Source organism: Mobula birostris, chromosome 1, assembly GCF_030028105.1.
Source record: "Mobula birostris isolate sMobBir1 chromosome 1, sMobBir1.hap1, whole genome shotgun sequence".
Classification (NCBI taxonomy): Eukaryota; Metazoa; Chordata; class Chondrichthyes; order Myliobatiformes; family Myliobatidae; genus Mobula; species Mobula birostris.
Window position 1 is genome coordinate 35,836,058 of NC_092370.1, and position 16,411 is coordinate 35,852,468.

Here is a 16,411-nt window from a genome sequence, read left to right on the forward strand (position 1 = left end):
GAACTGATGAAGTTAAAATAGAACATTTTGGCCGCAATGAGCAAAGGTATGTTTGGAGAAAAAAGGGTGCAGAATTTCATGAAAAGAACACTGCTCCAACTGTTAAGCACAGGGGTGGATCGCTCATGCTTTGGGCTTGTGTTGTAGCCTGTGGCACACGGAACATTTCACTGGTAGAGGGAAGAATGAATTCAAATAAATATCAGTAAATTCTGGAAGCAAACATCACACCGTCTGTAAAAATAAAAGCTGAAGATGAAAAGAGGATGGCTTCTACAACAGGATAATGATCCTAAACGCACTTCAAAATCCACAATGGACTACCTCAAGAGGCACAAGCTGAAGGTTTTTGCCATGGCCCTCACAGTCCCCAGAATGTGGATAGACCTCAAAAGAGCAGTGCATGCAAGACAGCCCAAGAATCTCACAGAACTAGAAGCCTTTTGCAAGAAAGAATGGGTGAAAATCCTCCAAACAAGAATTGATAGACTCATAGCTGGCTACAGAAAGCGTTTACAAGCTGTGATACTTGCCAAGGAGGGTGTTACTAAGTACTGACCATGCAGGGTGCCCAAACTTTCGCTTCAGGCCCTTTTTCTTTTTTGTTATTTTGAAACTGTAAAAGATGGAAATAACAAAGTAATCTTGCTTAAAATATTAAAGAAATGTGTCATCTTTAACTTTATGCCTTTTGGAAATCAGTTCATCTTTTACTTGTTTAGCTATTCACAGTAACAGAAATTTTGACTGGGGTGCCCAAACTTTTGCATGCCACTGTATATTTACTGTAATTCACTTCTATTATTGTGTAAGGGGTTTCTTCTTTTATGTTACTGTGCAGGCTAATCAAAATGGCTTCTTTATTATGTTAACTGCTGAGAAAGTTCTCTCGCTAGCGGTTTGGGTTATAGAGGGAGCTGTATTCAGTCACTAACCAATTGGGATAGATGTTATCAACACACATCAAAGTTGCTGGTGAACGCAGCAGGCCAGGCAGCATCTCTAGGAAGAGGTACAGTCGACATTTCGGGCCGAGACCCTTCGACGCCCAAAACGTCGACTGTACTTCTTCCTAGAGATGCTGCCTGGCCTGCTGCGTTCCCCAGCAACTTTGATGTGTGTTGCTTGAATTTCCAGCATCTGCAGAATTCTTTGTGTTTGTGGGATAGATGTTATCCTTTCTTTTGTGTCTGTAAGCTATTGCATGTGCGGGTTTTGGGGGAGAAGGTGCGATGGGGAGAGAGAGAGTGGATGCGATGCTGTGAGCTGGCCGACAGGGCGGATCCTGAGCCAGAATCCGAGGTCCAGGGTCTTCGGCGAGGAGAGGAGACGAAGACAGACTCGTGTGGAGCATCTGGTTGACCACCATGGGTGGTCCCAGGTGGTGGGTCGAGGTGGTCAGAGGGGCTCGAAAGGTGAAAAGAGGATCGTTAGTAGAGCTCCAACTGTTTGTGCACAAAGAGGTTGAACTTTGATAAGTTTGGAGCCTTTTTCGTTTCCTTTTATATTTTATCTCTATTAATTATATAGTTCCAGTAATATCTATAAATTGTAATCATTTAATCGTATATGGTGTATTGTCTGTTATTTGGGAGGGTAGGGTATAATCACACAGCGTCCACACAAACTTGATTACCCAGTTAGGCGGGGCCGAAGGCTGCTTCCCCTAGACGACAGCGAGTTGAGCAAGCCTGAGGCTTATTAGGGGGGGCTGCAATTGCATTGTGCTGCTGCAAAAATGACAGATTTCACAATATATGCCAGTGGCATTAAATCTGATTTTGATTCTGAAAAGTAATCTGACACATAACAGTAAGTACACTGTTAAGGGCAAGGTCCTTAACTGTGTTGCTGAGCAGAGAGGTCCCTGGAACCAAGTTCAGAGCTCATTGAAAGTGGCTACACAGGTCGATAAGGTGGTTAAACTTTAAATATTTATGAAGATGTTTGATGGCATAGAGATGGAGGTGATGTTGCCACTTGTTAGTTGGCACAAAACTAGTGCCTATGGACGCAAGATGATTACTGGCAAACTGAATAAGAAATTCTCATGAAATTCCTTGACTCTGGTTGAAAATGTAGGTGGGCGAGCTAGTAAATTTCCGGATGATACTAAAATTGGTGGAATTGTGGATAGTGTAGAAGACTGGTAAAGAATACAGTGCAGTATAAATCACTTGTGGATGTGGGCAGAGAAATGGCAGATGGAGTTTAACCCAAGTAAATGTGAGGTGTTGCACCTCGGTAGGGCAAATGTGTCAATGCTGTAAAGCTGTTGCCATGAAAGTTATGTGAAAATATCTAACCTTCTTTGAAGAATGGCCTTTAAAAGTAAAGTGAGCTGTTGAATGAGTCACTGATGGCATGATTCATATTGGTAAATGCTCCTGTTATCTCCTTGCCCATCTTCTCTGCACTGCTCGTGAGGCTGATCACCTAATGTAGTTGATGTGCTTGGTAAATTTTTGTAAACTGTCTTCGCATTGTCTCATCTCCACTCTTTAAGTTTGTTTCGGATTACTGCAAACTGAATAAATGTTGGGATAATATCAGAATACATTGGCGATGTTCACAGAGTTTGAATTTTCAGCTGGGAACTTTTTTGCACCATGACTATTTGTATCTTCCTGAGAAGGCGATCCTGACCTTTGTTCAACTCCTACCAGTGCAGCAAGTGTGTCACTTTGACTGGAATATCAGTAGATTGCCCGAACTGTTGAAGTCTCTGGAACATAGTTTGAATGCCTGACTTTCTGGCTCAGGCAAGTGCCTGCTGTTGAACTGAACTGAATTGCCACTTGAATGAAGGTGAGTGGGATGATTGGGTAATGGAAACACATACTTAAGTAGTTTGTAAACACTTGCTGAACATGCCTGCATCTGGAGAAAGTAGTGTAATATCAGAAGAGCTATCACATGATGATGGTCAATTATTGTAAGTCACCTGTGTATAAATTTAATTTCATTTCATCTGGTATCTTTTGTCCGTTTTTCATGTATCAATTGCTTTGTATCTGATTGGGGAGAATTTCTGTTGAAGCATAGTCAAGACTGATAGGGCATGAATAGGAAAATTCTGCTTCTGTGTCATACAATACCTATTTTCTTTCTTCCCAACCATAGCACATGCAAATCAAAGTGCACATTTCTGCATAATATTATTTTATTCTGTGTTTTAATAGTTGTGTTAATAATGCGTGAAAGAATAATTAACAGTATTAGGTCAGTTGTACTTGACCTTATTATAGTTAACTGCTAATTGTGACTTTGATGTTCAGTGTTTCTCTTTGAAATCTTAAATGAATGAGCAGTTAGAATTTGGATAACACAAGATGTAAGATACTTGGTCTGAGAAATCCATTGTCTGGCGTGTTGCACACAAAGGAATTTAACTAGCCTTAAAAGTAAAGATTTTGCACCATTGCAATTTTAATATCTGAATTGGTTATTGAGAGGTAATAGAGGAAGGAACTGTTTCAGTCCAGTAAGTACACTGTAGGTTAGATATTGGGGGAGACTTGGTGATTCCTGAAAGTGTTGCCAACCTGCTTTGAGAATTTGATTGACGCTGTGTTGCCCATCTTCTTTCATACATAATGCTTGTACACTAATTGAACACCCAAGCTGGTGCGGTCTTTCATTGATTCTATTATGGCTATTATTCTATTATGGATTTCTAAGTTATGCCTGCAAGAAAATGAATCTCAGGGTTGTATGAGGTGACATGTCTGTACTTTGATAATAAATTTACTTTGAACCTTAGTTTATGCTGGATTATCTGTATTGACAGGCTGCTTCAGGGAACGGTCTATGCTTCCTTTAAAGACTGATCCCAGGCTGATTGTTCCTTTTTAGTGGCAACTCATTACTTTTAGAAGATCAGAGTTCCTCCTTCTGATTTCTGTTCAGTGAGCATTGTTGGAAGATTAGCTTATATGGATTTAGGTGTGGGTACAATAATGAGAAACCCAAGATGTTAAAAATAAAAGTACACTTTATTTATCTTCTATGTACTGCCATGCAGTGGGAAGTCACTGGTGCATCCTCCATTTTGGTTTGTACTTCACTTCTAATTTGCAGTTGCAAGAATAAATTGGGCAATTATTTTAACCACTATTCAGTGGAGTTTTGAAGAATAAAGGGAGAATCCTCAGAGAAACCCATAAAATTGTGAAATGACTGGCAGTCTAGATGCAGGAAGGACATTCCCAAAGGTTGGAGACTCCAGAACCAGGGACCACGGTGCTGAGAAACAAGGTATGCAATTTAGAATCATGAACAGGAGAAATTCTTCCACTGAAAAAGTGGTGAACCAGTGGAAGTTATCATTGAAAGCAGTAGGCACTAAGCCAGTAAATATATTTAAGGAGGAGGTAGATTTATTTTAATGCCAAAGGGATTAGAGACTGCAGGAGAAAGTAGGAACAAGGTACTGAAATTGATGATTAGCTAGAAGTAAAAGGAGGGCGTCATTTTAGAATGGACATGAGGAATTTTAACCAGAGAGTAGTGAATTTGTGGAATTTGTTGCCACAGGCAGCTGTGGAGGCAAAGTCTTGGGTATATTTAGGGTGGAGGTTGATAGATTCTTGATTAGTCCAGGCATGAAGGGATACAGGGAGAAGGCAGGAGATTTGGGCTGAAGAGAGAAAATGGATTAGCCAAGATAAAATGGCGGAGCAGATTCATTGGGCCAAATGGCCTAATTCTGCTCCTATATCTTATGGTAGTGGTCCCTAACCACCAAGCCACGAAGCAAGTGCTACTGGGTCGCGAGGAAACGATATGATTTGGCGATATGAAACAAGCTGTACTTTTCCTCATTCCCTGTTACGCCCACTGTTGAACTTGAACGCAAGCGAGGTCATCAGTCAGTCATTAACCTACAACTACTCTGAGTAAAAAACAAACATCATTTGAGAGTTTCTTTGGAAGAGGTGGTAGGTGACATAAAAGGGCTAACGATGATGATAAAGCAGAGACAGCTGAGGCCAAGACTGCAAAAAAAAAGAAAGCTTCCTTCAACAGAAACTACGACAAGTCGTACATAAAATATGGCTTTATTACGACCGGTCACTCGCACTCTCCAAGCCCCCTTTGTGTGATATGTGGAGACAAGCTGTCTAATGAGGCAATGAAGCCCTCAAAACTGCTTCGGCACCTTGAGTCCAAGCACCCTGCACTTAAAAGATGAACCCATTGAGTTTTTTGAGCGGAGAAAACGTGAGCAAGCGGGACAGAAGCAAATGCTGAGAGCCACCACCTCCACAAATGCTGCTGCTCTGAGAGCGTCATACTTAGTGTTTCCTGTATTGCTAAGGCAAGCCAGGCTGTATCTGTGGGGACAGTGAGTGGACAGGGGCATATTTGACATGTTCCCAACATTAGCTGGGATTTTGGGAGAGACTGAGGCTGCCCCGTCCTTCTCACAGCTGGTGCGCGATCACCTATCTTTGCTGTCAACAGAATTCATGCGTTACTTCCCAACCGGAAATGACCCAAGTTGTGCAAAGGAATGGGTCTGTGACCCATTTGTGAATGTCCCCGGTGAATCATCCATGTCAGCGCGGGAGGAAGCTCAACTCCTTGAGCTTGCAAATGACGGCGGGCTGAAAAGTATGTTTGACATAACATATCTGCTGGCATTCTGGATCAAAGTCAAGGCTGAATATCCTGAGATAGCCACGAAAGCACTGAAAATGTTGCTTCCATTTCCAACATCATATCTCTGCTAAGTGGGGTTTTCTGCAATGAATGCAACGGAAACTAAATTGCGGAATAGACTGGACATAAGGAACTCCCTTTGAGTATCGCTGTCTCCCATCACCCCTCGATGGGATCGTCTTGTTGCGGGGAAACAAGCCCAGGGCTCCCACTGATTCAGCAATATTGGTGTGTTGCAATGATTTTCTATGTTCATACGAGGAAAATATGCGCTGTGTGTTTAATATCCAAACATGTTATTGACTTATAAGTGACTTATAATTGACATCACTATATTCATGTGGGGAAATATGCGCTGTCTGTTTAATATTAAATTTGTTAGATAAACCCTTTTAGAAATAAAATTGAGTGTATTAACCACTTATAAGTGACTTATAGTTGAATTATCACCTATATTCCGGTTGCGTTTAACACCCCCCCCCGCGCCCCCCCCCCCCCCCCCGGGTCGGCCAGTCCGCAAGAATATTGTCAATATTAAACTGGTCTGCAGTGCAAAAAAGGTTGGGGACCCCTGATTTAAACTAGCTGGCTAGCTGCCAAGGAGCTACGCTATTGAGTCCTACATGATGAGGCCAAACTCCCTGTAGACTTGTTTAAAGTTGTAATAGAATAAACATATGTTTATAATATAAGTACATATTTTAATGTCACATTTGCTGCATATACCCAACTTGGTTTACAGATTGGATAAAATCACTAAATAAAGTATTACATACACTCTTGGAGGACGACGGGGGGTGGGTGGGGCGATATGGGTCTGCGGGAGGGGGGGGGCGGGGGTGCTACCTCCCTGAAATGAGTTTTTGCAGGGTGGGATGTCTGCACGTTCTTTGCAACCAATGCACTATCACCTTATCACCTATATTCCGGGCGTGATTAAACCCCCCCACCCCCTCCGGTCAGCTGATCCGCAAGAATGCTGTCAATATTAAACCAGTCCGCAGTGCAAAAAAGGTTGGAGACCCCTGTCTTATGGTATTACTGAATATGTGGATCAGGCATGAAGTACTAAATGGCCATCTGCTGCCTCTTAATTTCTGTTTTTGTGTGGCGCTGAGTTTGACTAATGGGCCTAAGTGTGTGTGTGTGTGTGTCGCGCGCACATGTGAGCAGACATATGCAAACTTCCTGTGAATGTAAATGTGTCTAACATCTCTATTCCAGGGGGTGACATTGCATGTGTTAGAAGTGTGTTTATATTTCCATCTGAGTACTGAGGCAAGTATTTCTGAAAACTTGCATGGATGCCAGCACAGGATAGACAGTGAAAGTTTAACAAGTTTTGGTAAAGTTCTAACTGAAACTTCTTTTTACTTTCATCAGCTGCTTATATGCCCACAAGATGAGTGGAATGGGTGAAAATTCCTCTGACCTTGCCAGATTAGACTCCAGAAAACGCAAGGAATCACCATGTGACCATCCACGACCAAGGTAAGATGTAAGGGAAATCAGTGAAATGCTCAGTGACTCTCATGAATGTAAATCACAGTAAATATCCAGTTCACCATTTACAGCTCTACCTTGATGAAAATATGGAAAATTGTGATTGTCATCACTAAAATATTTCTACTGAAATTGATGATTAGCTATAAGTAAAAGGAGGGCGTATTTTTAGAAAGGAAATTAGGAATTTCTTTAGGCAGAGAGTAGTGAATCTGTGGAATTTGTTGCCACAGATGGCTGTGGAGGCCAAGTCATTGGGTATATTTAAGGCAGAGATTGATAGATTCTTGATTGGTCAGGGTATGAAGGGATGAAGGGATACAGGGAGAAGGCAGGAGATTGGGGTTGAGGGGAAAATTGGATCAACCATGATGAAATGGCAGAGCATCCTCGATGGCCAAATAGTATAATAGTGCACCTATACCTTACGGTCTTATGCATGATAGCAACATTGTTGACATTTTTGCTTCATACTCTGCTGACTTAAGTCAGTCTTCATCAAATATTTTTTTCTCTACCAGGTACCCGGATTCTAATCAGACAAATGAATTGCAATTGAATTTCCTCCCCCCCCCCCCCGTTCCTTCAAGAGCTTAAATCCAAGTGTACAATCTGAAAATGGTGACCTGTGTCACTCCTGTTATGTCTGCCCTAGTTACTTAATTGGTTGTGCAATGGAATGTCCTTTTTCAATTTAAAACCCTTCAAACTGGTGCTTTCCTGAGGAAAAGAGGAAAGCAAATAATAAAATAAAAGCGAAGTGATGAAGAATAAAAGTAGATTAAATGCTTCTGTACTGGTATAAAAAAAGTGCGATACTGAAAATATAGGGGAAATATCATGTAGAGGCATATGGTACGGGTTGGAATAGTTAACTAAATAAGTTACATTATTCAATTCAAGCAGCACAATAAATAAATTAAAAGCACACATTTGTCCTAAAGGAAATGATGTGGAAGCCAATTAGGGAGATGCCAATAAATGCTGTGTGATTGAGAATCAGATACTGCAGGCTATAGATTCTTTATAATGTCAAGAGAAATTGGAAAACAAGGAACAGTAGCAACGTTAATAAAAGATGATGGAAGTAAAAAAATTGGAGAGAAATGATATTAGTAAGGTGAGTAATCAATAGAAGATAAAACTCCAGGGAGGTCTGTTTGTCATCCTCCAAATCATGGTGACTTCATGTGGGCATGTGTAACCACATGTGGCAAGAAGCACATAGGGAAGCAATGTGGTTATAATGGGAGATTTTAAATTTCATTACAGTGTAGAATAGTTCCAGCAAGAAAGCCGCATAATTTTTCTTTTATCCCTTTTATGGAGGGCCTACAGGAGATGAAATAGCTAGCTTTAATACATAGCAAATCAAAATTAATTAGCAATCTGTAGTAATGGAATAAATTGTAGTCAATGACAGTAATATAAATTGAATCTGATATTAGATTTGAAGGGGAGAAGCAAGAATTTTAAACTTCTAAGTGATAAATACATTAATCTCTTTTAGTTATCCTGAGCTGTTAATCTATGATGAAATAGTTTAAAGAAATGTATTTAAAACTGTACAAAAGATCAAAGCAGAATGTGTGCAACTAAGCAGCTTTTGACACAAAATAGATAGAAGTAAGGCTCACATGAAAGTTCAGAATTTTAGAAATCAAGCAGTAAATATTTACAAAGCAATGTAAATTTCTAGAGGTCCATTAAGGATGTACAAAATCAAGCTGGAGAAGATAATAAAAATAACAGAAATTTGAATGCACTTTGAAAAAGATAATGGCAATGAAACGCAACACACATCAAAGTTGCTGGTGAACGCAGCAGGCCAGGCAGCATCTCTAGGAAGTGGTACAGTCGACGTTTCAGACCGAGACCTTTCGTCAGGACTAACTGAAGGAAGAGTTAGAGATTTGAGAGGGGGAGGGGGAGATCCAAAATGATAGGAGAAGACAGGAGGGGAAGTGATGGAGCCAAGAGCTGGACAGGTGATTGGCAAAAGGGATATGAGAGGATCATGGGACAGGAAGCCCAGGGAGAAGGAAAAGGGGGAGGGGGGGAAAACCCAGAGGACGGGCAAGGGGTATAGTCAGAGGGACAGAGGGAGAAAAAGGAGAGAGGGAGAGAAAGAATGTGTGTATATAAATAACGAATGGGGTACGAGGGGGAGGTGGGGCATTAGCGGAAGTTAGAGAAGTCAATGTTCATGCCATCAGGTTGGAGGCTACCCAGACGGAATATAAGGTGTTGTTCCTCCAACCTGAGTGTGACTTCATCTTTACAGTAGAGGAGGCCGTGGATAGATATATCAGAACAGGAATGGGATGTGGAATTAAAATGTGTGGCCACCGGGAGATCCTGCTTTCTCTGGCGGACAGAGCGTAGGTGTTCAGCAAAGCGGTCTCCCAGTCTGCGTCGGGTCTCGCCAGCATATAGAAGGCCACATCGGGAGCACCAGACGCAGTATATCACCCCAGCCGACTCACAGGTGAAGTGTCGCCTCACCTGGAAGGACTCTCTGGGGCCCTGAATGGTGGTAAGTGCTAGACATGCCCTTACACTTCCTCCCTTACCCCCCCTCCCCCTTTTCCTTCTCCCTGGGCTTCCTGTCCCATGATCCTCTCATATCCCTTTTGCCAATCACCTGTCTAGCTCTTGGCTCCATCACTTCCCCTCCTGTCTTCTCCTATCATTTTGGATCTCCCCCTCCCCCTCCCCCTCTCAAATCTCTTACTAGCTCTTCCTTCAGTTAGTCCTGACGAAGGGTCTCGGCCCGAAACGTCGACTGTACGTCTTCCTAGAGATGCTGCCTGGCCTGCTGCGTTCACCAGCAACTTTGATGTGTGTTGCTTGAATTTCCAGCATCTGCAGAATTCCTCGTGTTTATGGCAATGACAATGTTGATTCATTAATTGAAATAGCATTTGAGACTGTAATGGATAAAAATACAGCATACTTTCAAACAAACACACATCAGTGTGCAGTGACAGAACCAGACAATATTTTGCAGATTCTATGGTAAATAAAACTTAATGGTAGGTAGGTGGATTTTTAAGCAAGTCGAGAAAAAAATTGAACTTAAGCAGAAATAATACATGAAAGTCATTAAACAAAAAGGTTGAAAAGAATTGTAAATGCAGTTAGAAGTTTTTCAGTATTTTTGGATAGAAAAGCCAATAAATGGAATCTTGGAATCAATGGCATCTTGGTTAGAGTACCTTGAAGAGTTTCCTTACAAAAAAGGATATTAAAACATGGCTCAAGGTGAAGAAGACTTGCAAGAATGACGTACAACATGGAAATAGGCCCTTTGGCCTAACTCATCCATGCCAGCTGTGTTGCCATGGAGTTGGTCCAAGCTGCCTGCATTTTGCCCATAGGCCTCTAAGCACCTTTGATCCACTTACCTAGATGGCTTCTGAATGTTCATAATCTGCCTGCCTCAAGTCTTCAAGGAAAGTCTATAAAGGCAAAGGTTCTTTTTCTCTTGGAACACTTGATGACTTCAAAGTAGATTGATTATCATAAAGTATGTCACCAGATACAGGCCCAAGATTCATTTTCTTATAGGCATAATAGAATAATAAGCACAATTGAATCAATGAAAGACTGCACCAACTGTGCAGTGCGCAAAAGACAACAAACTGCGCAAATACTGAAAGGAAAGAAATAATAAATATCAAGAACATGAGATGAAGAGTCTTTGAAAGGGAGTCCATAGGTTGCGGGAACATTTCAATGATGGGGTAAGTTGAGTGAGGTTATCCCCTTTGGTTCAAGAGCCAAAATAGTTCAAGGTGGTTGAGGGGTAATAAGTGTTCCTGAACCTGGTGATGTGAGTCCTGAAGCTCCTGTATCTTTTTCCTAATGGCAACAGTGAGAAGAAAGCATGACTGGGAGGTTGGTCCCTGATGATGGATGCTGTTTTCCTGCTACAACACTTCGTGTAGATGTGCTCAGTGGTGGGATGGCTTTCCCCAAGATGGACTTGGCTGCATCCACTACTTTTTGGAGGATTTTCCATTCAAGGGCACTGGTGTTTTCATACCAGGCTATGATGCAGCCAGTCAATATACTCTCCACTTTCTCAAAATAATTGAGAGGCTTGATAGGATTAGCATAAAGGAGATGCCTCTTCCTGTGGGAAAGTTCTTGAATAAAAAAAAAAGTCACTAATAATTCCAGGAAAGATTTCATGAGAAGATTCTGTATTTTGAGAATGAAAAAAAGAGAGGTAATTAAAAAGAAAGAGAGTGGTGAGTAGCATATTTTTTTAAGGAAAATCTAGATGATATGGCTGGTTGGCGCAGTGACATCAGCGCTGGACTCCGGAGTGAAGGTTCCCGAGTTCGAATCCAGTTGGGCTGCTCCTGGACACGCTTTCCATCCATGCCGGGTTGAGTGTCGAGCTCGCAACTCGGCCTCGTAAAAAAAAAAACGCTGCGCTGGGAGAAGGATGTGGCGGACCACTCACAGAATCTTTCCTCCAAGACAACCACCTGAAAAGTGGTTGCCGAGGCTCTGGTTAGAGTATGGCACACACAAAAAAAAAGATGAGATTGAATGTCAACATGCATTAAAAGGGTGAGTTGAGTAAATTGGGAGTTGTTTCATATGTGGCATGAACACTGGTGTGGATGTACTGGCCTGCTTCTGATAATTCTATCATTGGTTTCTGAAACTGAAAATTTCATGGTTTGAGAAAGGAGAAAAAATCAAAGCTGAAACCTTGGTTTTCACATTTGATGTGTTAATATCAGGCAGCATTACAGGAATCTATCACAGGGCAAAGTAATTGACCCTTTAAACAAATATGAGCTGATCAAGAAGATTTCACTTGGATTTGTGAGTGAGTGATTGATTCTGCTGAAGTTTTTATTGCCTTTTAAAAAGGTGGACCACATGCATGTTATCTGTGGAGAGTCCATTGCTAAAGGTTCTGCAGTAGTGTTTGGTGAGGGCATCGAGGAAAATGGATCCATGAGCAGTATACCAAGTTGACCCATATGATTGTGGTAATAGCAGGCTGTCATTTATTTACTCTTGTCCACTGGTCTGCAGGCCGTTTACAGTGGTGACTGCTCGATGGCCTCCTGCACCTCTCTGCCAGCATCAAGCTGGTTCCATTCTTGGAAAAGGCCCTTCAAGCCATGCCATTCTAGCAATCCTCAGATTCAACCTCGTGTAACAGAACTGCTAAATGAAGTACCTGCAGCATAACAGTAAAAATGTAAACCAGGGCATTACACTAGCTTAATCACGGGACAATTTACCATGACTAATTAACCCACCAACTGGTATGCTTTTGGACTATGGGAGGAAACTGGGGGACCCAGAGGAAACCCATACAGTCACGGGGAGAATGTACAAACTCCTTACAGGTAGTCAATAGAATTGAAACTGGGTCGCCGGTACTAAAAAGTGTTGTGCTAACCTCTGCATTACCGTGCCGCCCTAAGATTTCTCATGAAGAATGTACATCAGTTGAAGTCACAAGCCAGTTGAGGTGACTTTCGCTTTGCACCACCATGCCATTATCCCAGATGTCGCATAAGCAACCATACATGGCTGCCTCCTTTTTCTTATTTGCATCTAGCCTTTTGATAGTATCATCAAAGGACGCAGTGCCTATTTACACATGGATGTTAACAACAAGCAAGTTGATCTTATTTGACTCCCTTAATCCCTTGGCAATTTTTTGAAGCTGAACTGGGTCTTGGCACATTTAGTGCTACATTTTGGCACCAAGATAAACTTCTGACATCACACTCATTAGCAGCAGCAGCAGTGCCCACTTCCAGCTCCATTATGTTTCCTAACTCCATCCTGCCTCATCTCATCTTCCTCAGAAACCTTCCATCTGTGTATGTTTATGGAAGTTCTTAACTGACAGTAATATTCTACTGGATTGCTACCATCCTCCAGACTGAGGTCATCCAAGCTGGAATATAAAAGCAAGGATGTAACTTTATAAAGCATTAGTCAGGCCACACAGAGTATTGTGAGCAGTTTTGGGGCCCTTATCTAAGAAGTGGTGTGCTGGCTTTGGAGAGGGTCCAGAAGAGGTTCATGAAGTGATTTTGTGAATGAACAGGTTAACGTATGAGCAGTGTTTGATGGCTCTGGGCTTGTACTCACTAGAGCTTAGAAGAATGAGGGGATATCTCATTGAAACCTATTGAATATTGAAAGGCTTAGATAGAGTGGATGTGAAGAAGATGTTTCCGAGAGTGGGGACGTCTAGGACCACAAGGCAGTCTCAAAATAGAAGTACATGTCTTTAGAACAGAGATGAAGAGGAATTTCTTTAGCCAGAGGACGGTGAATCTGTGGGATGGCTGTGGTGGCCAAGTCATTAGGTATATTTAAAAGTTGATAGGTTCTTCAATAGGAAGGGTGCCAAAAGTTATGAGGAGAAGGCAGGAGAATGGGGTTGTGGGATAGAATGGTGGAGCAGACTCAATGGCCTAAGTCTGTTCTTGTGACTTATGGTCTAATGGAGAAGGAAAACCCTGAGATTGTTTTTCTTCCACCATTCTGAAAAACATGATTAATAACTGAAAGCAGAATATATTCATTCTATTGCTATTTCAGCATTACCTTGGGTGCAGTATTAAGTTGCTCACAGAATATGTGGTTAGTATTTTTGATTAAATCTTGCACATTTGTGTGGAGTTGCATGAAGACTATTAATTTAGCTGCTTGTATTCAACAAGGCAAACAGAGTAATGGAGTCTTCGGTGTATGTGACGCCTAATATTGCTTTTTTTTTATATTAACAGCCCTAAACGTAGTACTGAGAAACGTCACCGTGAGCAAGAGAATAAGTATATTGAAGAACTTGCTGAGCTGATATTTGCTAATTTTAATGATATTGACAACTTCAACGTAAAACCAGACAAATGTGCAATCTTAAAAGAAACTGTGAAACGAATCCGCCATATAAAAGAGCAGGGTAAGTTGGTTGATGACGCCGTCTTAACTTGGTTTTAATTTAAGATGTATTGCCATTAATTTAAGATACTGTACCTTGTTTCCAGTGCATATCCTCCTGGATTTTGTTAGCTCATCTGTACATGTGAATTCTGGGGCAGGTTATTATGAGATGTCAAGAGTACACGTAAGAGTGACCAGAGCAATATCAATAACATGGATGTGGTACTGAAACTTGGTGCTTAAGTCTTCAGTTGATTCAATTGTTTCTTAAATGAGGGAAAATATAGTGTTGGTAATTTCCATAAGGGCTTAGGATAATTATATTTGTAAAAATATATCTCTTGCTCTAGCATTCCTTTCAAAAATTTGAGAATTTTAACACACTTTCCTTGAGAGGTGTAATTAGGAATCCCATACTGGTGACTTATGAGTCATTAACTTCAATTGAAACCTAATCAAATTGTGTAATTTGCTTCCAGCTGTGGTAGTGGAAGCTCCTCTTCCATTCTGTTAGGTCAAATTTTACTTTTCATAAAGGCTGAATTCATACTGACTTAAATGAAAATACATTGGATATAGAAAATATCTTGCTTAATTTTAAGGATATTACAATTTATTCCATTTTGCACAGCCCAGTCCATTTGGTACGCCTCCGGTGAGTTTCTTATTGTAATTTATAGATTTTATTACTATGTATTGCAAAGTACTGCTGCTGCAAAAACAACAAATTTCAGAACATATGGTGGTATTAAAACTGATTCTGGTTCTGAATTGGTTTTCATGATGCACTGGAGCATGTCATCTGTCTTGTCTTTTTTTTAAACAACTTGAGCAATCTTGGGTCCACTGTGCAGATTGTAGGTTAGAAAAGATGGAACAGATGAGCTATGTTCACAATAGTTAACCAGTAAATTTTTGAAAGGTAGAGGACACAGCAGTGTTGCAGAGTTCATGTACAACAAAAAAGAACAGTGGAAAAACTAACACGAGAAAATCTTCAGTGGCTGGAAATCCTGCTGAAGGGTTTCGGTCTGAAATGTCGGCTGTGTACTCGCTCCCGTAGATGCTGCCTGGCCTGCTGAGTTCCGCCAGCATTTTGTGTGCATTGCTCAAGAAATACTAAGCAAGTCAGATAGATTCTGTGAAATGAGTTGTGGTTAATGCTTCAGTCCTGATGAGGAATCTCAGATCTGTAATCTTTATTCTTTCTCCTTCTGCTGATGCTGTCTGACACACAAAACTTTACCAGTGTTTTTAGACCATAAGACAAAGGAGCAGAAGTCGGCCATTTTTTTTTTGATTTTTCAGTATGTGGGAGCACAGCACCAGTGGTGAAAGTTGCCTGAAGTTAGAAAATGCGGTTTTCATACCATTGGTTTGTAAGATATCCAAGCAGAGTACGGGGCATAAAGTCTTCCAATTTGTGTTTGGTCTGTCCGTAGCAATGGAGAAGGCTAGGGACAGACAGGTCACTGTGGGAGTGTGAAGAAGAGTTAAAATGGCAGGTAACTGGAAGCTCATGGTGGCCCCTGCAGACAAAGTGCTGGTGTTCCTCAAAAAGTCACCTTGCCATCTCTAACAAAATTTCTTCCTTTTCTGGATTTCTGTCTCCACCTCAGGAAACATTGACATCCCCGATAACTCTCAGACTCTCGTGATCACCTCAGTTATATCTCCTCCTGCCCTGCCTCCCCTAACAATACCATTTCTTTTTTATTCCTCAGTTTCTCCATTTCCACTGATCTGTATTTAAGATGTGACCTTCTGCTCCAAAACTTCTGCACTGTACTGCTGCTGGAGGCAAGGCTTTCAGTCCTAATGCGGAATTCATCTCATTCTGTGGATTTGCCTCCACAGAAGCTGCTTTGCCTTTTCCGTTCTTCCAGCACCCTGCTGTGTTCCAGATTGTAGCATGTGCAGTCTCTTTTGTCTACAGGATTAGATGGATTAGAGAAAAGATTCAAATACTTGTACCCTAAATCTAAAAACACTGCAGAATAGCTTCATTAAGTTATATGAAGTCTAGAGAATTAGGAAATTGTTTTGTGATTAGTCAGTAGAACCAGAAGGCATGTTGGAAAACAGCTACTTTATTGCTGGCTTGTAATAATATTCACCGTTTTAATAAGTATCAGGTTTGATATGGCATTTACAGCGATGAACTTACTAAAAGAAGTATGAAACTGTTTTGTTAAAGGAGTTGAAACATTACAAGGGCAAGTTTGATGCAACATGTTTTGCTTTACTTTCCTGTGAGAAGCAGTGCAACTTGGAGAAGACTTGGAATGCTGTGAATCTCCTTGGGATG

At 41.2% G+C, this 16,411-nt stretch overlaps 1 protein-coding gene across 10 annotated transcripts in view; it reads left to right on the forward strand.

Moving 5' to 3' along the window:
• ncoa2 (nuclear receptor coactivator 2) overlaps positions 1–16,411 on the forward strand; it is a 346,138-nt gene that overhangs the window by 209,187 nt on the left and 120,540 nt on the right. For all 10 annotated transcript variants that reach the window (XM_072253878.1, XM_072253913.1, XM_072253869.1 and 7 more), the window contains 2 exons: positions 7,048–7,155; positions 13,950–14,122. In XM_072253878.1, coding sequence (XP_072109979.1) covers positions 7,067–7,155; positions 13,950–14,122 — 262 coding nt within the window. In that variant the 5' untranslated portion in view covers positions 7,048–7,066. The remainder of the gene's footprint in view (positions 1–7,047; positions 7,156–13,949; positions 14,123–16,411) is intronic.